The sequence below is a fragment of the Sciurus vulgaris genome (genome assembly GCF_902686455.1).
Source record: "Sciurus vulgaris genome assembly, chromosome: 8".
In the NCBI taxonomy this organism is placed as follows: Eukaryota; Metazoa; Chordata; class Mammalia; order Rodentia; family Sciuridae; genus Sciurus; species Sciurus vulgaris.
In genome coordinates this window covers 143,222,506-143,244,609 of record NC_136468.1, presented here as the reverse complement: position 1 = coordinate 143,244,609, position 22,104 = coordinate 143,222,506, and the positions used below count along the sequence as shown (strand labels likewise).

The window sequence follows — 22,104 nt, the reverse complement described above, 5'->3', positions numbered from 1 at the left end:
AGAGGGCAGAGGGAGGAGGAGAAGTGGGTCTGGACAGGGCGGGGCAGCCCCAGCCGCGCAGAAGGCAGATTCCTAAGTCGAGGCCACCAGGGGACAAGGAGCCCCGTTGAGAGCCCAGTGTGCCCATCCACGCTGCTGCCCAGGCCTTCTCTCGCCTGGCCCTGGCTCTGGGGCCTCAGAGCACCATTCCTTGGGGGCACTGGCTGGGGGCTCCAGGGCTGGCCTTTGGCCGAGGGTCCCACACCTCAACGGGCCCTGCCTCCTGCGAAGAGCGCTTTTGGTAGAGCCACGGCCCCAGGAGCTGACCAGCACTGCCCCGGAAAGAGGGAGTGGCCTGAGTCACACGCCCACCGGGGCGGACCCCCCGGCACCCCCGCTGCCCCAGAGCTGCCTGGGGCTCCCATGCCCTTCCCCAAGGGGCAGAGCTGACAGCACACCAGGAGGCGACATGACACTGGGCAGAAAACAGCTCCAGAGACCCCTGCCTGCCTGGTGGCCTGTCCAGCTGTCCTCAGGCCGAGCCTGCGCAGGGAGGCAGGAGGGGCAGCTGAGGTTCTCCCTCCAGTCCTTCAGGAGGGGATGCCGAGGGTGGCTGCGCCTACACACTCTGGTGCCCCTCATTCTGATCCTTTGGCCTGCAGACCAAAGCCACCAAGCGATCTGCAGAGCCTGGTGCAAAACGAAAATTCAGGGCCCTCGTCCAAAAATGAAGAACCTCAAAATGGCCAGAGTAGAATGTTAGCCGAGTGCGGGGCCCCGCGTGGCTAGTGGGTCACCTGCCCAGGAGGCCGGCCCTGCCCAGAACCTCCTCCGTGGAAGAGGGAACCACTGCCTTCCAGAAACCAGGGCTCAGGGCCGCCCCAAGGAAGGCGGATGAGGCCTCCAGGGCCTCCCCTGCCCCAGGGCCTCAGCCACAGCCAGTGGGTGCAACACGCTCCAAGCATGCCGGGCTGCGGCGCCGAGGGCCCAGAGCACGGGGACAGCCAGGGCTCCCAAGTGCCTGAGTCCTGGGGGCAGAAGCCAGACCTGCTGTGGAAGCTTCGGCTCTGTGCCTCAGGAGCCTGTGCCTCAGGACAGGTACTGGAGTGTCACCCGCACAGGGCAAGCCCAGCAGCCGCTCTGCCCCGGGACTGTGTGCAGACGGGGAAGAGGAAGACGGCTCCGCGGCAGACAGGCGAGCCCCAGGCCTCGCCTCTTCTTACTCAGGGATCCAAACAGACTTGGGCCTCAGGCACCTGCCCCGGGCCGAGGCCTCTCTGCCCTTGCTCTGGCTGTGGGGTGAGGGGTCTGCTCACGATCCTCTGTGCGCAGGCCCTGGCACAGGCAGGGACACACCCCATTTGTCCCCACACTGCCTTTCAGCAGGTGGCAGGGACAGAAGAACCAGGGGCAGGTTCCCTAGAGCTGGCCCTGGGACAGGCTCAGAGGGCAGCGTGAGGGCAAGATAGAGGGCCCAGGGGAGGAAGGCAGGTGACGAGGACGAGTGCAGAGCTCCTGCCAGGACACAGGCCTGGGTGTGGACCCTGGCTGGGGTCTGCACCCCTTCGCAGGAAGCACCCACCTGCCCTCCTGCTGTACCGGGTGCCTCGCAGGCACACGAGCAGCCACGTTCTGAGGGAAGGGGCAGGGCTGGGCTCTGGAGCTGGTGTCCCTGCTGGGAAGCAGAGCTGAGGACTGACACCACAGGCTCTGGGGACCAGTGGGCCCGACGACGGACAGCAGCCCAGGCCCCACTGTACATCTCCACCGAGGCCAGCCTGTGGGGACAGGGCTCGCGGACGCTGGCACTTCACCTGGGGGCACCAGCACACAAGCCGGGAGGGAGGGAGGGGAGGCAGAGGCTAGCTGGCCCAGCACACAAGACCCAGGGTGACCCCTGCACCAGGGGAATCAGGCGTGCTCCATGGTGAGCTTGGCAGGGTCTGACGCAGGGGCACTGAGGCCCAGGAGCCAGCGGTGGGGAGGGGAGCTCCGCTCCGGCCCGGCACCCCACAGCTGTCCACCTGGGCTTCCCACGGGCCGGGCCCCAAACCACCCACAAGGACCCAAGAAAGCGAGGGTCCACAGTGCCTCTGGGGACTGGCTGGGCTGTGCCAAGGTTGGGCTGGCTTGCAGATGGTGGACCGTGTGGTCAAGAGCAGCAGAAGGCAACACCCCGGGAGGCCAGCTGAGGCGTCTGGGCCTGGGGAGCCTGCGGCCGCCGGTTCCCTCCACAGACACTGGGCCGCGGAGGGCCCAGGTCTGCCCTGAAGCAGCGGCACCTAGCGCCCCCACAGTGCCTGGTAAAAATGACAGGCTGGCTGAGGTAGTGTCCCCTCCCAGACCAACTGGGGGATGACGGCTCCTTCCAGACCCTGGAGGAAGACAAAGGGCAGCAGAGGAACGCTCCCAACCTGGCTCTGGTCAGACCACCTGGAACCCATGTGCGGTGCAGGGTGTGGTCCCCAGCAGGACGCCGCTCTGTCTCCAGTCTCCCTGCGGTTTAAGGGGTGGCCACGCTCCTGCCTCACAGGGCCACATGTGGCGCAGGGACAGGGCACAAACCCACCAGCGAGAGCGTGCCACACAGGGGCTGGAGGACGTGAGGACAGCTGGTGGACACCCTGCAGAACCAGCCTGACGCAAGGCACCAGACGGTCCCCCAGCCCTGAGGTCTTCCCCTGGCAGGTGACCTTTGCTGGCCAACGGCTTTGTCTGAAATCTGGGGCTTCCCTGGACAAACCTCATGTCCCTGAGCAGGCTCGCAGCGACCCCTGCTGTCCGCTACTCAGAACTGCCTCAAGTCACCAGCCAGCGCCGACCAGGAAAGAAGAGGGGTACCTGGAGAAGGGCTGGGTTCCCAGGACCTCAGGCAGGAGGCTTGGGTAGCTGCGTCCTCGGACACTAAGTCCCCGTCTCCTACACAGGCGCAAGCCTCCCCTCCCGCACCCCCTCTGTCTCCTGGGGGATAAGCGTCAACCGAAACTTGCTGCAAAACCAACTGCAACTGTCACCTCCCAGGAACGTTTCCTGATCAACACGCAAGGAGCTTAGCAGCTCATTTTGATTTGGCAGGTCTCGAATTGGACTCTTTAAAAAGCAGAAGCCCGTTAAGGCAAGTGGACGCCACGGCCCTCACCACGCCCAGGGCCTCGGAGGTCCTTACGCAGGGAAATAAGAGCACCCCAGCCTGCCAGGCGGACGCCAGGATCACCGCCCCCTGAGACTCGCTGCGCCAACCAGCTCCAGCCAACCACGTCTGGTTTTGCTGCGGCCAGCATGGGGGAGAGGAGGGCGAGGGGACGACAGGCGTGTCCTGAAGCAAGGCCCCAGCGGCTCCCCGATCTGTACCCCACACAGGGCATGCGGACGGCACATTTCACACAGACGACTCCTTCTCGTCTCCAAAAGTCGGCCTCACCTGGCACCTGAGATTTACCTTGCAAGATGCCAACTGGAAATTCTAGGGGACTTTGCTCTCCTTATCGCCACACAGACTGCGGCAAGCAGAGGTTGAAAGACCAGGCCAGGAAGGGGCCCCTACGTGGTCACCCACAAGGTGCAGCCTCCCGGAGCTGCAGGTCCCCAGAGCACGCTGACCCCAGCCAAGCCTGGACCTTCAGCTTGCTGATTAACTCGTCTGCAGCCCCACTGAGGGCCAGCGGGTCTCTGCCAGCCAGGCCTGGGGACCGCTCTGCCTCAGGCCTCCTCACACCTGGCGTGATCAACCTCTCCCTCCCATGGAGCCTGGCGCTGGGTGACACCCAGCTAACCCGAAAAGCCCAAGCTGTGTACCGCGGACGAGGGGACACGTGGCGGCCCTGGGGCAGGCGGCTTTCCCTGTGTCGCTTGGAGTCAGCTGCTGAAGATCCCCTGGGGAGGAGATGGCCAGCGTCTCCTTCCAAGGGTGGAGGGAGCCAGTCTCAACTCTGGGTTCCTGTGTGGCCCCGCTGCTAGGCCCAGTGTTCCCCGGCTCCCACCTGGCTGGCCTCTGCCGCGGGGTGGTCTGCCTGCCTCTCAGCAGGGCTTCCTGTGAGGAGCTGCTGACCCCTGGGCCCACCGCTGGGAGCGTGCAGAGGCCCCTGTCTGTCCCCCAGCTCCGGGCAGGGCCGGGGCGGGTGTCTGCAGGCGCCAGGCGCTCTCCACTCCCCAGTGGGGGCGTCTCAGCCCCGCGCACCTGGCCTGCCGCAGCCGTGGGGTGGGATGGGACCCCTGCTGGCCTGATTCTCCTGCCTGAGGAGGACCGGCTGCTGTGACTTTTCTGAGGTTATAGGCGATCAAAAAAAGGCTTCCAGGAGATGGCCTCAGAAGCCTTGGTGCTGGCCTGCAGGGTTGCCAGGGCTGGCCGCCTGCCCGCGCTCACCTGAAGAGCTCCCGGATCTCCCTGCGGTCGGCCTGGAAGGGGATGTTCCGCACCAGGATCTTGGACGTGGTCTGCTTGCGGGGAAGCTGCTTCTTCCGGGCAGTGGTCAGGGCGGGCCTGGCGTGGAGGGGGAGGCAAGGGTCACCTGGGTGGACTGCTCTGGTCTTATGCTCGGGGGTGACCAGGAAGTGTGGTGACAGGGCTGACGGAGGGGAAAAGGCGGTCCCCCCAGGGGACAGAGGCCACATCAGAGTCCCCAGGACAGCTGTGGTGTCCAGTCGACACTGCTGCTGCCCGGCACCTGAGACTCAGGGCTGCAGGGGACGAAAGGAAGGAGCCCTCGGGGAGGGGATGGCTCCCAGCCACGCCTAGCCTCCGTTTCCCTCTCCAGATGTGCGGGCCCCGCAGGCCCCGCAGGCCTAGAGGGGGTGGCCAGTGTGCAGCAGGCAACCCAGGCTCAGGGCTGCCCCTGCCTGCAGGGCTCCTGCTCTGAGGGGCAGGGAGGGGCCGTGGCGGCAAGCTCACAGCCCCGTGTGCAGGCAAGCCGGACAGGACAGGCCTGCGTGACCTCGGGCGGGTGCTCGGGGATCAGCGTGGCCACAGGGTCGCGTCTAAATGGAGGCCCCGGACAGTCCCGGCTACGTGGGAAACGTCAACAGCAGCTCCCATCAGGACGTCCTGGCCGTTCCTCCAGCCTGCATGCCGGCTTGGCCCTCCCGCCAGGGCACGCCTCCTCGTCTGGAGCGTGCTGCCCAGCACGGCAGCGCCAGCCATGTGTGCCAGCTCAGTCTAGATGAAGGTGGACACGATACAGAACTCCCACCCTGGTGGCTGGGGCCTGAGGTGGCCTGCGGTGGCCCCTGCCTCTTGTACTCGTGCCCTCGTGTGACCCCCACCCGGCCCACTGCATCAGGCAGCGGTGTAGCTGAAGTGACCCTGGAGACCAGCTCACAGGAGGCTGCTCCCGGCTCCAGCTCTGTTCTGGACTGCACTCTGTGGACATCGCTGCCATGTTAGGAAGGACACTCGAGCAGTCCTGGGGAGAAGCCCCGTGGTGAGGGCCTAGCCCGGCCACAGCCCCCTTAGAGGCTGAGTCGTTAGCCCCAGGTGGGCCTTCAGAAGGCTGGGACCCTAGCTGACATCTGACTGCACCCCCGTCAGAGACCCTGCACCAGAACCTGGCCAGGCGGCCCCGACCTGACCACAGACCCCACCTCCTGGGGAAGCTGTGCAGTCCTGGGTGGCGTCTCGCAGCAAGGGGTGACACGGTGCACGCCAGAGCTCAAGGGCTTCCAGGCACACGCGGCAAGGACACCAGGCCAGCCAGCACGACACCGAACCTGCACCGCTGCGGAGGGCTCTGGCAGCAGCTTACCCTAGGACGTGAATTCCACGAGGAAAGGCCACCCGGGTGCCGACAAAGAGGGTCTGGGGAACCAGGGCTTCCCGGGAATTTGAATAAAAAATGACTCTAACGCTGGCCAGGCTGCAGCAGCTGGCCCTGGAGACAGGACACTGGAAAGAGATGCCACCCTGGCTGGACGCCCAGACAAGGCTCTACCGCCAGCTGCCATGCTGTCCTGAACAGGCCGAGTCCCCTACCCAGGTCACCCATCCCTAGATAAGAACCTGGGGCTCTGGGCTCAAGGCCTGGGCTCTTACGCCCCCTGGGGAGCCCCACTAGCTTCCCGCAGCCCTGAACCAAACCTCCGCTCACTAAGGATGCACGGCCCAGCCCGACAGTGACGGACGCGGAACCCCAGAGCTGGGCCGAGCTGGAGTCACACGCGGCATTAAGAACAGAGATGGGAGGAAAAGCAGCGGCTCCCGGTCAATATTCACTGGCAGCTAATTTGCTGAACCACCACGATAAATGACCAACTTGCTGGAAATTACCAAATAAATATCTTAAACCAGCTCGAGGACCGTCAGAGGCAGTCGTCTACGCCAGAGGCAGGGAGACGGTAATGACGCTGAGGATAATGGCTCACAGGGGCACGGGCCGCGCACCGCCATCAGAAGCCCCGCGGCTGCACTGGCCCACGTGGACGTGCACGCGGAGAGCAGAGCAGAAGGGAAGCTCTGAGATGCCCTCACCACCCCAGGATCCCCTGGTCACTGGGCAAACTGGTCAGCCTCACCTGACACCTACTGAGTCTCCTTCAACCAACTGGAGGGGTCTGGACACTGCTGTCCAGCGCCATAAAACACCAGCGCCAGGCTCACAGCCTGAGGTTTAGAAAAAGCGTAACGACCAGCACCGTCCGGTTCACTGGGGCGCAGACAAGGGGGCAGGTGAACGCCAACCTTGATTAGGAAGGGTCCTAAATGGGCGAGGGGGGCAGCTGGAAAGGACACTGAAGAGCTGAGCCCCTCTGGGCGGCCAGCTCCAGGGACAAAAAGCCAGGAAAGGGAAGGGCGCTGGAGACTCACCTGGTGGCTCGCTCTGAGATCCGCACTTCCAGCTTGTGGCCGTCCACGACGTGACCCTGGGAGAGAAGAGAGCAGGCTCGTCCCTGTCCTCAGAAATACCCACCGTGTCCTTGTCTGTCACTAGAACGCAGACCGTGGCTGGAGTGGAGACCCGTGTGCCGGGCAGGGGGGTCGGGAGGGCAGGCGCAGAAGGGCAGGCGTGGAAGGGCGTCCCTAAGATGGCGGGGTGAGAGCCGGGCAGCGGCCGTGGCCACAGAGCCAGCCTCCCAACGCTCCGAGCCCTGCGGCAGCCTTGACCTTCACGGCACTCAGGGGCACAGGCTCGGCCACCGTTTAAAAGCACCTGCAGGTACAGGGGCCCTTCTGGTGTGGCTCGCAGAGGGAGCCGGGGATCTAGTCTGCAGCCCCCCAAACCCCCATCCCAGCGCCTGCACCTGAAGCAGCGGCAGCAGCATCAGTCCCCGGGGGTGACGCTGGCGTCTGAGTGAAATACCCCAAAAGTCCCTCCAATCCCCCAGAAAATACAGCCAGGTGGCTCTGCGTAAGCAGTCCTCGGTGGCCATGGGCAAGCGTGTGCACGGCTGGGGCCGAGCAGTGCGCTGTCTGCGCGGCGGAGTTGAACTGAACCTGACCTGTGTGCTAGAGGAAGGTGACCACAGGTCCCAGGAGCTGCTTCTGATGACCACACACCGTGCCTGTGACACAGTGGGAGCTCCGGTGTTTAACCAAAGACCAGGAAGTGCTCTTCCCTGTCCCCTGCCCTGCCCGGGCCTGGCACGTGGGCCTCAGTGAGGGAGCTGTGGTCACTGCCAGTCAGGTCGGCTCCCCAGGGGTGGTACAGACCCCCGCATGTGCTCCCAGCTGCACGGCTCCCTTCTCATGCTAAGGGTCCCGCTTATCCCTGGACTTAGGGCTCAGCAGGAAGGCCCTCCTCCACCTGCGTTCAAACACTCTCCTCCCACCGCGTTTGCTGCCATCCCTGGCCCAGCTACTGTTCTGGGCCACCGAGGGTTTCCTGCCCACCCTCCTTTCATCACATGTCCACACGGGGGCTGGACACTGTCCAGAGCACAAATGAGACCCTTCCCATGTGCTCCCAGTCCTCCGAGTCTCGCCAGCCTTCAGGCTGACATCCAGTCCTTTAAGTGCCCTGCACATCCGGTCCTAAACACCTCCACCTCCCCTGATGCCCGCCACACACTCTGCTCTGCCAGCTGCCCTCGGGGGCTTAGTCCCCCGACTCCCTCGAGTCCCAGACACAGGCCCTTTGCACGTGCTGTCCTGTGCTCCTGGACAGCTTTCCTTCCAGGTCTCTGTGCAGGTGACTTCGGGTGGGAAGGTGTCAGCTCAGCCATCTGCTCCTCAGGGGCTCCCTTTGCCCACCCAGCCCCAGGTGGCCCCGCTTCTGAAGTCATGTGACGGCATTCGGCATGATCTGGTCTCGTGTCTGTTCACGGCTCCACTGCCCGTCTCCCCAAAAGAGGGAGGAAGGGTCTCCCACAGTGCTGTCACAAACCAGGCCCACGACACAGGCGTGTGGTGGAATAAGTGAAGGAGAGTGGCCGTGGAGGGCTGAGAGCGTCTTCATTGCTTGGGCATTGTCCCTGGAAAACTGGTGAAAGGACGGGCCGGCAGGCCGTGAGCTCAGGGGTTACCCCAGTTTCAGAGGTGACGGGCCCCGGCATGGACCCTGGCTCGCAGCCCGCTTACCTGCAGCTGCCTGAGGGCTTTCTGGGCTTGCTCCGGCTTCCGGTACTCCACGAATCCAAACCCCATGGAAAGCAGCGCTCCTGGAACAGGGCCCCCGCGGGAGAAGCACGGAGTGAGCAGCGCTGGGCTTTGGCCCTTTCCAGCCCCCACGCGGCTCAGCTCCGGGCCTGCCGTTCGCGACTAGTTGCCCCAGCGAATCCGCCGCCGAGGCTCGCTGACTATTAATTAACAGATGACTGACGTGATAATTAACTCCCTAATAGAATCTCGCCTTCCAGAGGGAGCGGGAACGGACGGGGCTGACCACTGCTCTCCAGCAGGAGCCTCCCCCTGGATGGCCCTGCCACGCGGCGTCGCCTCCTGGGGGCGTTTCTGACCCTTGGACCTGGCTCCTGGATTTCGGGTCTGCAGTTCTGACGGGGAGGGTGAAGGTGCCCTGGCTCCACCTGGTTCCCCCTCCGAGGCAGCAGGAGGTCAGAGGGCAAGAGCTACAGCAGGCTCTCCAGGGGCGCGGCTTCCTGACCGTGTGCATCAGGCGTAGAGGGTGACGTTGGGGAGTCCCACGGGGCGCCCCAAAGCACAAGGTCTCTAACTGCACCTCTGCCTCCCCTGCAGAGCCCTGCAACTGTGTATCTATCCAGAGGCTGAGGGACCCAGGGCCGGGCGCGCTAGGGAACCACACGAACAGCCCCAACGTGGCTCGGAACTGCAGGGGGCAGGCAGTCCCATGGTGACTGTCGGTTTGCCATCTGAGCAGAGAGCTCTCGTTTGGGGGGCAGAAGGCTGGGGGGGTGGGCTGGTGGCGTCTGCACCAGAGTGCCAAACGTACTCCTGAGAAAGAGGAGCTCATCTGGCCTCCCACACGGCAGGGCCACACTGCCTGGGAGGCCGGTCTCTGCCCGTGGGATCAGCCCACAGGAAATGCTGACCTGGGACTGCGGGAGAGGGGTGTGTGCTGGTGCCAAGCACCCAGCTCTGCTGGCCCCCCGTGTGCCAGTTCTGCACAAGCTCTGCCCACCCTCTCTCCTTGTGCCCTCAAGGGTCAGCAGTATGACCAACTGCTGCACAGCCCCTGCGCCCAGCCGTCCTTCACGCCAGCCCCAGGCCTAGCACGGCCTCGTTCTACTGCGTACAGCTGACCAGACACCACCGAGCTCTCCCCAACGCCTGGCCGGATGGCAAGTTCCCAAAAGGGCAATGGACACCCCAAGAGCTGCTTCCAACATGGATGATGGGTGGCAAGCGGTGCGAGCGCTCGCAGGGCGAGGGCAGGCTCCCAGAGGGCAGTGTCCCTGCGGCCTGGCGTACCTGCTGCCACGCGGCCTGAGCAGAGGCAAGGGACCTCTAACTTCACGCACAGAAGCGTCTGCTTAAACCCTCGGCGGTTCCCCCCAGGCCGCAGTCCACACCCCTGCTGGGCATAAAAGCCACTTCCTAAGCCGGAAACGGCCTCCCTTTCCAGGGCACCTCCTGCCTTGCCTCTGCCACCAGGCTGCTCGACCTCCCTGCCTCCAGTCCCACTCTGAATTGGAGACCCTGCCACAGCCCCCCTGGCCCTGTGCTGAAGCTACTGTGGGTGCTTGGGGACAGGGACCGCATCTCTGGCGCTCGCTGCCTGGTGGCCCAGGCCAGTTAGGGAGTGAACGGGCAGTGGTCACTGTTGACTCACACTGCACCCCACCATGTCCGCGAATCCAAGGGCTGCTGCACCGGGTCCGTGGCTGTGATAAAGGACAAAGGACATGTCCTTGCTCATGCTCTACAGGGAACCAGGGCATGAACGAGGGGAAGCCAGGAGCGTCAGAACAAGACTCGGGGCTAAAGGTAGAGGCCAGGCGGTCTCTACCTGCCCACTACCTAATGGCCAGGGAGGTGCAGATTAATGATGTGGTGGAATGATCTGGAAGTTCTAAGTCTGGGTCATTTCCCTTGGAACTGAAGCAGGAAAGCCTACCATCAGTTCTTCTTGCTGTGTCTGGAAGGAGCGGGGAGGAGGGACCCCCGGGTGCTGACGGTACCCTGCCCGCCCACGGGGTGCACAGCTCAGGGACCACGTGACACCCTGCGAGGCTCTGGAGCCCAGGACGCGTGGGCCTCTTCCCCTGCGCAGCGAGTCTCCGGGAGAGAGGAGGGGCTGCTTCAGACAAGCCTGGCCGCCCTCCCCGCCCGCAGGCACGGTTTCTTCCGGAACCACTTCCTTCCGGCCAGATTTCCACACATTACCTGCTTTGCTCTTCTTCTTGGACACGGAGCAGCTCCTCACGGCACCCACTTTGGAAAACACCTGGAGAAGAGAGGATCACGCAGCCCTGACTTCCGGGGCCCCGCCACCTGCGCGGGAGCCTCTCCAGTCACCACGGGTACACCCACAGGCACAGGAAGCGGGGCACAGAGCTGACCCCAGGAGCTGCTCGCTGTGCTCGGCCTGTGCCAGGCGCCACACCTTCCTCCCACCTAGTGACCCCAGAGATGCCCTCAGATGGGCAGCCAAGGGCCAGGCTCAGGAGCTGGCAGTCGGGGTCACAAAGCTGGACACGCTGGACCTGGGCCTGGGCTGCTGAGCCACTGAGCCAAGCTGTCCTCTGACGTCGGCCCACGGAGACCCTGGGCCATTGGAGGTGGTGAGCAATGGCCTGCTCCAAGTAAGCTGGCCAGTCCCCAGGCCTCTCGAAACAGCAGCTAGGCTGCTTTCTTGCTCCACTTACAGAAGGAAGAACCAGGCCTTGGAACAGCTGAGAGGTCTGCCGCAGACCCAGAAGCCGGTGTCAGTTCAGGGGCATGGAGTCTACTGACCCCAGGCCCGACCTCTGCACTGCCCTCTGTGCTTAAAGCCAAAATAACTCAAAAACCGTAAGTCACACCATATGTTCCCCCTTCTTCTCCTGCCTCCCTGTAGAGCCCAGCTAAGGCACACTCCACGTGGCTCTGGCCTGTCTTCAGTACCAAAGACAGGCAGGTGCTCAGAACTGTCCACCCAGTGAGCGGCGGTCAGCAGGGGGAGCAGAGACCCTTACCCACCGGCAGCAGACTCCTGCTTCAGGCACGGGACCTCTACCTGGGGATCTCACTTGTCCTAGTCAAACCTTCAAAACAACGTGATGGGAACGCTCCACTCATGCCTCTATGACAGAAGGCTGGAGAAAACGAGGCACAGAAAGGCTGCAGGGCTTGCCCATTAGTAAGGAGTGAGGCCAGGATGCAGGCCTGGGAGGACTGACCCCTGACCATGGCTGCACACTCAGGTGCTGGGACGGGGTCCTATGATCTGGGTGTGCTTCCCCATGGTGCTCTAATGGGCTGAGAGAGCTCGGGACACTGAGGCAACCTCTCTGAAGCTCCACCCCCCAGCGGAATGAGATGGTCCTGGCTGAACCTTCCAGCTCCAGGGCCCGTAATTCTGAGGACCCCCTCGACCTGCCGTTTGTGAATCTCTAGGAAACGCTGATCCAATAGTGACGTCCCACACCACGCCAGGAGTGACAAGGACAACACAGGACCAGAGCTGGCCCGACAGGCTCAGAGCCACCTGCCTTGGAGACATGCTGCCTGCTTGGGTCTGGGCCTCTCCACTGCTGTGGCTGTCCTACCTGGGGACAGTCACGGCACGGAGGCGGGGTCAGTGGACACTGCCTCTTCTCTTGAACCCGCTATAGAATTTTAGAGCTCAGGGGACCTTTTGAAAGGAAGGGGAATCAGATTTCTGTCCTCTGGCCATCTCCCTTCCAGGACAAGTTCGCGGCTGTGAGCTGTCACTCATCCATTGAGCAGGAAATGTGGCAAGCGTCTGTTCTGTGCCGCGCTGGATCCACACAAAGCAGCGCCTCTGCTGGGGAGTCCCGTCTGGGGAGGCGGGAGCCCGCAGACCCCATCCTCTGAGCTGGAGGGGCCCCTCGCCCACGGGCTGCCATGCTTACTGGGCACCTGCCAAAGCCCTGCCTGGAGCTCCCCACCCTGCCCCCCTGCTCTCCTCCCACAGGAGCGACTCGCCCCACCCAGAAGAGCCAGGTGGGGCACCCCACTACGCGTCCCCTGCAGGCCCCATCAGGCCACGCACGGGGCGGGGGGCACTGACTTCCGGGCCGCTCACCACTGAAGTAGCTGGGGAACTGTTTTCAAGTGCGCTTGGAACGTGGACCCCCACGCTGACAGCAGGGGTGGCGTGCGGCAGGGCCGGACCCAGAGTAGATGCACTGCCCGCATCGCGGCCTGGAGCGCCCCCATGCCTGGTGGATACTCACTTCCCTCAGCGTCTCCTCTGTGGTGCTGAAGTTGAGATTTTTAATAAACAGAGTGCATCCTGGAAGGCTCTCGTCTTCCTCCTCCTCCTCCTCCTCCTCCTCTTCTGCCTTGGCTGTGGGGGCCTCTGCTCCTTCCCCTGCAGGCTTCTCACTTTCTGGAGTCTCTCCGTCAGCCACTGACCCCATCAAAAACAAACAACCCCGTGAAGTAACCCCCACCCATGGAAGCCAGGGCACGGAACGCTGGACCAAGGGCTCGGCCTCCGTGGCACCGTCAGGAGGGACAGCAGGTGTCAGCAGTGAGGGAGAGTGACGAAGTCCCACCATCTGCCCCTGTTGCATTTTACTTTTTTGTACTAGGGATTAAACCCAGGGGCACTTACCCGCTGAGTCACACCCCCAGCCCTATTTTGTATTTTATTTAGAGACCTCACTTTTGCTGAGGCTGGCTTTGAACTCAAGATCCTCCTGCCTCAGCCTCCTGAGCTGCTAGGATTCCAGACATGCACCACTGCACCCAGATCCTGCTCTGTTTTAAGAGAATATGCTAGAGATCCAAATCTATAAGCCCCAGATAGGTCTAGGCCACACTTACTTTAACTTCAAAATAAATTCTTATGGAAACTATGTTCTTGAACCATGAACGTAAGCAAAATGTTATTTTTCCTTAAAACACAGCACTTAGTGAACTTTCAAACTGAAATCTTAAGAGTTTTGCAAAAATTACAGAATGGGAAAACTCAGAGCATTCTAAAACCCCTTGAATATGGATTTCAAATACCCCTTGAACATGCATGTGTGTTAAAGTAGTTTTGTCTACACACGAGGAAGTCAGAGTATTTCCTAATAGTGGACACTGGGAAAACCCACCACTGAGTCACAGATAGACCAGCAAGGCCACTGGAGGTGGGGACAGTAGGTTGCCACTGAACTGATGTGCTGAGGAATGCTGAAGGATGCTGAAGGACCCAGGGAGCTGAGGCTCAAGACGAGGAGGGTGGGGTGTGGTTCCGTTAGTCCGCTTGAGCAGGGAAAGCGCGCATGCGCACGCAGCCGTTGGAACAGAGGGCAAGGGCGCGGCTAGGCCGTGGCTGCTTTGGCAGCAGACGACCCGGGCGGCTGCACCTGGACCTGTCACCACCGCCCCTGCACCTCGCCCTTGAGGGTGGCAGGTGCCTCGGCCTCAGGGCCGCTGGACAAACCCTACTTTAGGGAAACGCACTCAGTTTGGCTCAACCTCCCCAGTCTCACCCAAGTCCCGAGAGCTGGCCTGGGGAGGAGCCCCTTCCCCACGAAAGGCTCACCAGCTACCCTACAGCCCGGGGGAGACTCCTCGCCCAGCCCACCTTGGTGCTGGGCAGGAGCTCCTGAGGGTCCCGTGGTCCAAGAGGAGCCCACAGGCGCCTCCCCAGCAGCTTCCCTCCAACAGCTCCCCCTGTGTGGGGCCTGAGGGGGCTTCCGGGTGCTCAGACCTGCCCTGCACGGTCACGCCAAGCTCAGGGACCTGTTCCCTGCCTCTCGCTTGAGGCCTGAAGCTTTCCAGTCCTGATTAGGCGCCAACTGCTTAGCCGCTGAACAAGCCTTCCAAGCCTCATGGAAGCCGCTAGTGACTGAGCTGGACCCCTCCCAGGGCCCAGAGGACACCCCCAGCCTGCAGCTTCCTGGGCCCCAGGCCACAGGAGGAAAGCTCCACGCAGGCTCCTTCCTGGGCCCCAGGCCACAGGAGGAAATCTCCACGCAGGCCCCTCCCCGCCCAAGAAACTACCAACAGGCCCAGCAAGGGACTCAGGTGTGGCCATAGGTACTCAAGCCCACTTTCAGAGGAGAGGAGGAAACGGCCTACTAAGGACACAGCGGCTCAGACTCCAGGTCCTGGAGGAGGACTTCAATCAAAGTGAAAGCCAAGACCCTCAGCGGGAAGACCCTCTGCGTCTCCTGGTCATCCCGCATCTCAGAGGTTGAAGGCCAAGGAAAGAACGGGCAGTAGATCTCCTGCCACGTGCCAGGACCTCAGCTGGCTGCCTTGGCCTCCTGGCTTCATCCACAATCACAGAGACCACATCACAAACACAATCGGGTGGCCTCAGGAACATTCCGGCACCCCAGCACTAGATGCCAAGGGGTTTCAGGAAGGCAAGACAGGTTCCCAGTTTTTCCATCTTGGCAACCTAACTCAACGGCACGGGGCTTTTGTGCCAGGCAGGATCTGGTTAACTGGCCAGCAAGCGGACGCCTCCTTCTTGCTCAGAGACCTGTGGCAAAGACTGACCACCTTCCCCGCTCTGTCCCCGGGTCCTGCCGGGGAGCCCGGGACCCTTGGCAAGGCAGAGTCGACCCCACCCGACCCCTGCCCAGGACCCTGGTCGCAGGCACTGCCTGGGGTATGGCCTTTGGGTTTAGCAAGAGCCCAGCTGAGCTGAGCAGGTGGGTCAGTAGGCACCTCAGGCACTGCGCTCAGGAACGGTCCCTCCCCGGGTAGGTCAGCCGCTCTCAGCCCGGCCCAGGAAGGGGCACTGGGAAGGATGGCTGGCTGGAGATGAAAGGAAGGCTCCCGTGTGCCCGGCCTTTCCCCAGCAGCGCAGGCCGGCTATCCAGAGACGTCCACGCCCTAACCCTTCACGCCCACAATGACATCCCTGGCCCTGGAGTGTCCCCAGATCCTGAAATGCTACGGGAAGAGGGCAGTCTTTAGAGATCTGCTGACCACAGGGGCCTGGAGACAGCAGCCAGGAGGGGCAGAGCCGTGGGACACATGCGCGTGGGGACACAAGGCTGTGTGCCACTCACGCAGCCTGGAGTAAAGCCACACACACACACACACACACACACTTACACTTCTGCACTGTGCTGGGCTGTTAAAAACCAGCAACCACTACTCATCCACAGGCCTGGTTACTATCACCTGCCATTAGACAACAGCGTGGCTGCCCTGCCAGTGGCCCCTCAGTGCCTGCTCCTAGTTTGCCAGCTCCTGCGACCTCATCCCTGACCTCACTGGCCTCTTTGCTGATGCTTAAGCCTGCCAGGGCCATGCTGACCACAGGGCCTTTGCACTCCCTACCTCCTGGCCCAACCGGCTCCCCTTCTGTCTTCCCAGGATAGGTTTCTGCTTGCCCAGCGTCAGTCCAAACATCCTGCCCTTACCTGGCCACACTAGTTCAAAGGGCCACCATGTCCCTGGTGTCCTCCTCTTTCCAGAGCCCCTAGCCTGTTCTGAAACCACCTTCCTTACTGGCTGCGTCTGGGTCCCCAACTAAAGGGGAATTCACTGAGGACAGGAGCCAGCCTGACGCAGTCACCCTGCACCCCAGCACTGACTCAGAGAGGATACTCCAGAAACATCTGCAGATGGCCACCGAGCCGAGTGCTTGGGGGAGCAGCAGGGACGGCAGGGCTCAGGCCTCGGCTCGCAGCCCGGCACATCCCCACGCCCTGCACGCCTGTGACCTCCAGAGGTCACGGACCCCAGGGCTTCCTCTTTTCCACATGAGTGGGGACCACGGTCGGCGCCGCCTGTGGGCGACTGGGAGATGACACCGAGGCTGCGCGACAGCCCTGGGCCCGTCCCACGCCCAGAGGCGACACTGCACCACGCACGCTGCCCCTGGGCCCTGCGTGTCCAGCTGGCCGGGCTGGCGCCTGGGGAGCCCTTGGTCCCCTCTGAGAAGACGGCTGTGGGGAGCCCGGCCTCCTGCAGTTCTCGGCCAGCCCTCTGCGTGCAGGGGACAGTGTCCCTGTTGGCCGCCTGTGCTCCCGGGCCACCAGGCCAAACCCCACTGCAGCCACATCCAGATCCAGGCAGGTCCAGACGTGGCCCAGGGCCGAGGCCACCAGCCAAAGGTCTTTTAAGAAGTGCTTTGCTGCCGGCCTCAACGGGAGACAGAGGGCGACCGGAAAGAAAAAACAAGTGATTGCGAAGCTCAAGCAGATGTTCGCCAGCAGAACCACCAGGCCCGGCAGGAGGCAGCAGCGAGGGGCCGGCTGCGGGGGCGGGGCGGGGGCAGGGGGGCTCCGCGGCCCCACAATCAAATCCAGTCACGCAGCGCCACGCGGCTTTATTGTAATCAGGCCGCGCCGCCCCTCCAGGCTCCCGCGCTGCGGCCGCCGGCAGACTGTTATCAGTTGCAAGCAGCTTTCCAGGACCCCCCCACCCGGAGCCCTTCATCTGGAGGTGAGGGTCTTGGTTGTGGGGAGATAAAACACGCGGGCCCCTCCCTGGAGACTGGCAGAGAGCAGAGCCAAGCAGAGCAGAGCGGACGCTGCAGAGAAGCACGGCCCCTCTCGCCGCCCCTGCCCAGCCCCAACGCAGGGCCTGGGGCTGCTGGCTCCCCCCACCTCGTGTCATCCTGAGGAAGATTCTGGAACAACGTGCAGAGGGCGGGTGGGGCGTGGCATGGGAGAGGGCACAGCTCAGGGGACCAGGGACCGGGGGCTGTGCAGGCAACACAGTCAGAAAAGGAGATCGGCTCCCAGAGGCTGCGGGAGCCCAGGGGGCTGGACAGACCCGGCTCTGAGGCTCCTGCCAGCCGCGAGCAGACACCAGCCCCTGCGAGCGGCAGCCTGTCAGGGCCCGACACCAGCCTGGGCCTGGGCAGAAGAGTGTCTGCCAGGGTCCAGACACTGGTGCCGAGAAGACACTGCTCACGCCCGAGGCCCTCCTCGGACACGGCTGTTACCAGCCCAGGCGCTCCTGGGAAGTCTGGGCCACGTCCATGTGGTCACCCTGGACAGCAGCGGCGTACGGACGTGTGCTCCGCTGCGTGGGCTTACAGTGGTCAGCATGCATCTCCCGTGTCCTCGGGCTGCCTGGGTGCCACCCTCACTGTTCAGGGCCAGAAACGGCCTGAAGGGAGGCAGCTGGCCCAGCCTCAGCGGGCACGGGACGGGGACCCTGCCAGCCATCACCGGCACGCATGGCCCGCCCCCCAGGAGCAGCACCTCAGCATGAGGACGTGGAGAACTTGGCGCTAGCAGGTGGGGGGCGGGCCCGCTCGGCCTGGGGCAGCACCCTCCCTGCAGCCCCAGGGCCTGGCACTCTGAAGGGCGCGTGCTCGGCGGGCAGCCGATGTGCCTGCTTGCGAGGGCAATGAAAGTAGCCCGGCCAGATGCAGGCGGACCCCAGGGGGCACCCTGCCCGGCGCACCTGTTCCCTGCCTGTGCCGAAGCCGGAGGAAGAGGCCGGAGCGGAGCTGTCTGCAGCCTCCTGGCCCCCGTCTGTGTCCTGAGGGAGGGCCCACGGGCTCAGGAGCCCTCGTCCAAGCTACGTGCAGCAGCGGAAGGGAAAGCCAGCTGCTGGCAGCTGCAGGGCGACCCCACGAAGGAGAGGTTCAGGAGCGCGAGCAGGTGGAAAGGACCCCACCACAAAGCCGACCCGGGCGGCACCAAGGAGGGACTGGGGGGTCCATGCCCCTCGCCACCCACCCAGCAGGTGGGGTGCACTCCATCCGCAGAGCGAAGGGATGGGTGCGGCTTCCAGGCCAGCGGGTCCCAGATGCCCTTACAGATGGCCAGTCCTGAAGACCCACGGGCGCGGACATGAGCCGCAGACACGTAGGAAGGCCCCAACCAGGCGAGGCCACGGAGTCAAACCTTACAGGGGCGACCAGAGGACTCTGCTGCCCTCTGCTTTTTTTTTTTTTTTTTTTTTTTTTTTTGCTGTCAGACACTTTTTTTTGTAAATATAGGAGGACAATGGAGAAAGTAGACAAGGGGCTTATCTCTCTTTATGAGGAAAACCCTCATTTCAGTAAACCAAGCAATTGGCAAACCTGTGTGTGGTGGGCCGAGGGGCAGAACTTAACACCGGGCCAAACAACCCAGTCCGCAGGAGGCTCCTGACGGTGTCCGACTACAAGCTGTGGTCGGGGGTCCCTGGGGAGCTGCCCGTCTTCTGGGGCAGCTGTGGGTACGGGGTGGGTCTGTTCTCGGGCATCTGACAGGGGTGAGGTCCAGGGACGTGCCAGGCCCTGCAGTCTGCACAACAGCCCTGACGAGGAACGCTCGCCCTGCTCACATGCCCACTGTGCCGGCCAGCCAGGGGGCTGGGACCGCCCAGGCCGGGGTGGCCCACCACTGCTCTTCCCTTTCCTGCCTGTGCAGTCGCTGGACACCAGGGGGCGCCGTGCCACACGCAAACAGGGCTCTCCTCCCTGCCGCCAGTTCTCCACACCAAGGAGCAGGGATGCTTTCCCGGCTGCTCTGAGTACAAAGAGATCTCGGTCGTCTTCCCTCGCCCTCAGCTGCTACCTTACACTGCTCACAACACTCTAGTTGGTACCAGGGACTGAACCAGGGGTGCCTAACCACGGAGCCACACCCCCACCCTATTTTATGTTTTAGAAACAAGGTCTCACTGAGTTGCTTAGTGCCTTGCTAAGCTGCTGAGGCTGGCTTTGAACTCAGTCCTCTGGCCTCAGCCTCCCGAGCTGCTGGGATGAGCGGTGTGCGCCACCGTGCCCGGCTCTGACGCTCTGTTTTCAGGAATGTTTTACACACCTATACGATTAGAGACCGAAGTCCGCTGGTGTGCAAGATGAATGAAGTGTTAAACCTGGGGCCTGAAGAACATTCCTGCTGCCCTGCTCTCCTCCCACACAGACCTGTTCTTACCCATTTCTGGCTCCACCACGTTCTTTTCTGCAGATTTCGCTGGTGCCTCGTGGGGCTCTTTCCTCTGTGGGGCTGTGCCGGAGAAGATGCCACCGGGAGCCCACTCGAGATACAGCGGGACGTGGTGGAACTGCAGAGGCAAAGGTGCCAAGCTGTGGGTCTCCACCTTGGGACATGGCTGGAGAGGGACTCAGTCCCACGTGCAGACGAGGAGCCGGAGGGTCAGAGGAGATGGGTGCTCCCCAGGGCAGAGGAGCCAGAAGGAGAATGCGGCCCAGAGTCCCAAAAGAAAAACTCCGGCCCCTGGGCTGCACCTCAGGCTGCAAGGACAGCCCAGCCTCTGCTGCCTTCGACGAGGGTGGAGTCAAGGACCCCTGCGTTTCCTCCAGTCAGGATGAAAGGGGGAGCGTGACAAGAACTGCTAGCAAGGGGCAGCTCCAGCAGGAAGGCAGCGGTCGCCCAGGGGAGCTCTCCTGTTCCACACACACGCTCAGAGGAGGTTTCTTAACCAAGGAGACGCAGACATTGCTAGTGGCTGCCTCAGTAGAAGGCGCTGGGAGCTGCAGGGCAGGGTGGAAGGAGACTTGTCGACTTGGGCCCTCTGGGACTTTTTTCAAATTTCACAATGTGAGGCTCACAGGTTAATTACAATCAGAAAAAAAACCACAAGCAGTCAGGTGCTGTGGGGCATGCGTGTAATCCCAGCAGCTCTGGAGGCTGAGGCAGGAGGATCGCAAGTTGAAAGCCGGCCTCGGCAACTTAGGGAGGCCCCAAGCAGCTCAGTGAGACCCTGTTTCCAATAAAACATAAAAAAGGGCTGGGGATGTGGCTCAGTGGTTAAATGTCCCTGGGTTCAATCCCAAATAAAAAAAAAAAAAAGAGAAAGAAAAAGAAAACTCGTGGTCGGGAGCCAGACTGGGGAGCAGGGTTAGCTGTGCCACTTGTGAGCTGGGTGACTCTGGGTCACTGGGCCTCAGCTTCCCTATGTGCAGAAGAGGGATGTGGCCACACCCTGGACTTGGACACCTGCCTGCCAGCTCTGCCACAGGTGACTTGCTGCCGTGGCTGTAGGTATTCTTCAACAGCCCGCGTAGGGAACCGACTTTCAGCTCATCACGGGTACAGGACGGCAGAGAAGCCGCAGCAGAGGCTCAAGTTAAGGCAGGAAGGGGGCCAGGAAAGTGGGGGCGGGGCGCTTTCCACAGGTGCAGTGGGAGGGCGGAGCTCAGGCTGCGGTCCCTCCCACACACCAGGTCCCTCTCCCCGGAACAGTGCTGGGGCGGCCCTACCTTGGAGTAGGCCAGGTGCCGGAAGGCCCTGCGCGCCTCCAGGGGCTCCAGGAACTCCACGATGGCGGTGACGCCGCCCTCGGGCAGCAGCACGCGGCCCAGGCTCCCGAAGCGGCCGAAGGTCTCCCGCAACTCGGCTGCCAGGGTGCCCGCAGGGAGGTTCTTGGCCAGAATCACGGTCTTGCTTCGCTCTGCTGCAGCCTGTGGGGCAGACAGGACCCGTGAGGGACGGCAGCAGGGTCCAGTCTGACACCAGCAGTGTCTGGCGCCCCAGGGTCCAGGCGCCAGGGAAGCAGACCCAAGAGGCGCCACCCTCTCCAGCGGGCCACCTGCTGGCTCCACAGCCAGGCGGCTCTGCTGAGGGGTCAGCCCCCACCCCCGGCTGAGTCGTGCAGACCCTGACAGTGAATGGCCAGCCTGCTGGGCCTCCCAGGTGCCCAGCCTTTGTTCCACTGATCAGACTGGCATCTCTGTGGAACTGCAGGCCACCTGCTGCCACAGGTGTGGAAGGAGAGGCCCCGGGAGCAGCCTGTCCCTGTGAGGAGCAGCGGAGCAGAGAGCCCTCAGGTTTGGTTCTAGTCACCACAGGGCCTTTCCACACCCCAGCCTCCCTGCAGCCTTGTCTCCAGCTCTGCAGCAGCCATCAGAGCCCACGGGGAGGGCAGTGGGGACCCACCTGGCTGAAGGAGTCCAGGCTGACCCCGTTGTCGAGGAGGAAACGCCGCACCTCTTGGACCAGCTGGGTCTCCCCAAGGGCCACACGGACAGCCACGCTGCCCTTGGTCTCCTGAGGGAGGGAGGAAAGGAGGCCCGCGGCCATCAGGTGGACCCGAATCGCTCTCTCCAGCCAGCAGCTGAGCAGACCCAGCAAAGTGGGTTCAGCGGTGCCCCTCACCCAGCCACACCCGCCTGACCCCCTGGGCGCCCTCCCCAGTCACGTGTCCCCGCACCCGCTAGGGCTCTTCCTTCCCTGCAGTGGGCAGGTCTGCAGCTCCTCTTGCAGCCCCTGGGGGCTTCTGCAGGGCTGCCCGACCCGATCCCTCACTCCACGCCATCCTTCCTCTGTCACCTCCCCGACTAGACCAGCCTCTCCTCTCTCCACCTGTCTCCACTAGGAGGCTCCAGAAGGCTCCAGAAGGCTCCAGAAGGCAGGCCCTGTCCCCGCACTGCCAAGCCCTCGTGCTCAGGGCACTTGCGGCACCTGCGCCACTGCAGCCGTCCCTCGTCCCTCCTTCCAACTCAGGCCAAGCGGCACTGCCCAGCACGGCTGCCACGAGCCACTGGGCACCTGACGCGAGGCTCGTTGAAACCCACGTCCTGCTACGCGTGGACTCAGTGGCCTGGGTGGGAAGGAGGGACGAGAAACCCAAACCCCGCGACTACGCTGGGCACGGCGAAGCGACCATCGCTCAGTCGCGTCTGTTAGGATTACGTTTCCTGTTTCTCTTAAAACCAGGGCCACCGGGCCATTCAGTCACACACG

At 63.0% G+C, this 22,104-nt stretch overlaps 1 protein-coding gene across 4 annotated transcripts in view; it reads right to left on the bottom strand.

Moving 5' to 3' along the window:
* RBM19 (RNA binding motif protein 19) overlaps positions 1 to 22,104 on the bottom strand; it is a 92,918-nt gene that overhangs the window by 54,206 nt on the left and 16,608 nt on the right. For all 4 annotated transcript variants that reach the window (XM_079151568.1, XM_079151569.1, XM_079151571.1 and 1 more), the window contains exons 14-21: positions 21,298 to 21,408; positions 20,622 to 20,822; positions 19,333 to 19,462; positions 12,724 to 12,899; positions 10,709 to 10,769; positions 8,486 to 8,565; positions 6,776 to 6,831; positions 4,343 to 4,459 (exon numbers count right to left, since the gene is read on the bottom strand). In XM_079151568.1, the coding sequence (XP_079007694.1) occupies positions 4,343 to 4,459; positions 6,776 to 6,831; positions 8,486 to 8,565; positions 10,709 to 10,769; positions 12,724 to 12,899; positions 19,333 to 19,462; positions 20,622 to 20,822; positions 21,298 to 21,408 (932 nt within the window). The remainder of the gene's footprint in view (positions 1 to 4,342; positions 4,460 to 6,775; positions 6,832 to 8,485; positions 8,566 to 10,708; positions 10,770 to 12,723; positions 12,900 to 19,332; positions 19,463 to 20,621; positions 20,823 to 21,297; positions 21,409 to 22,104) is intronic.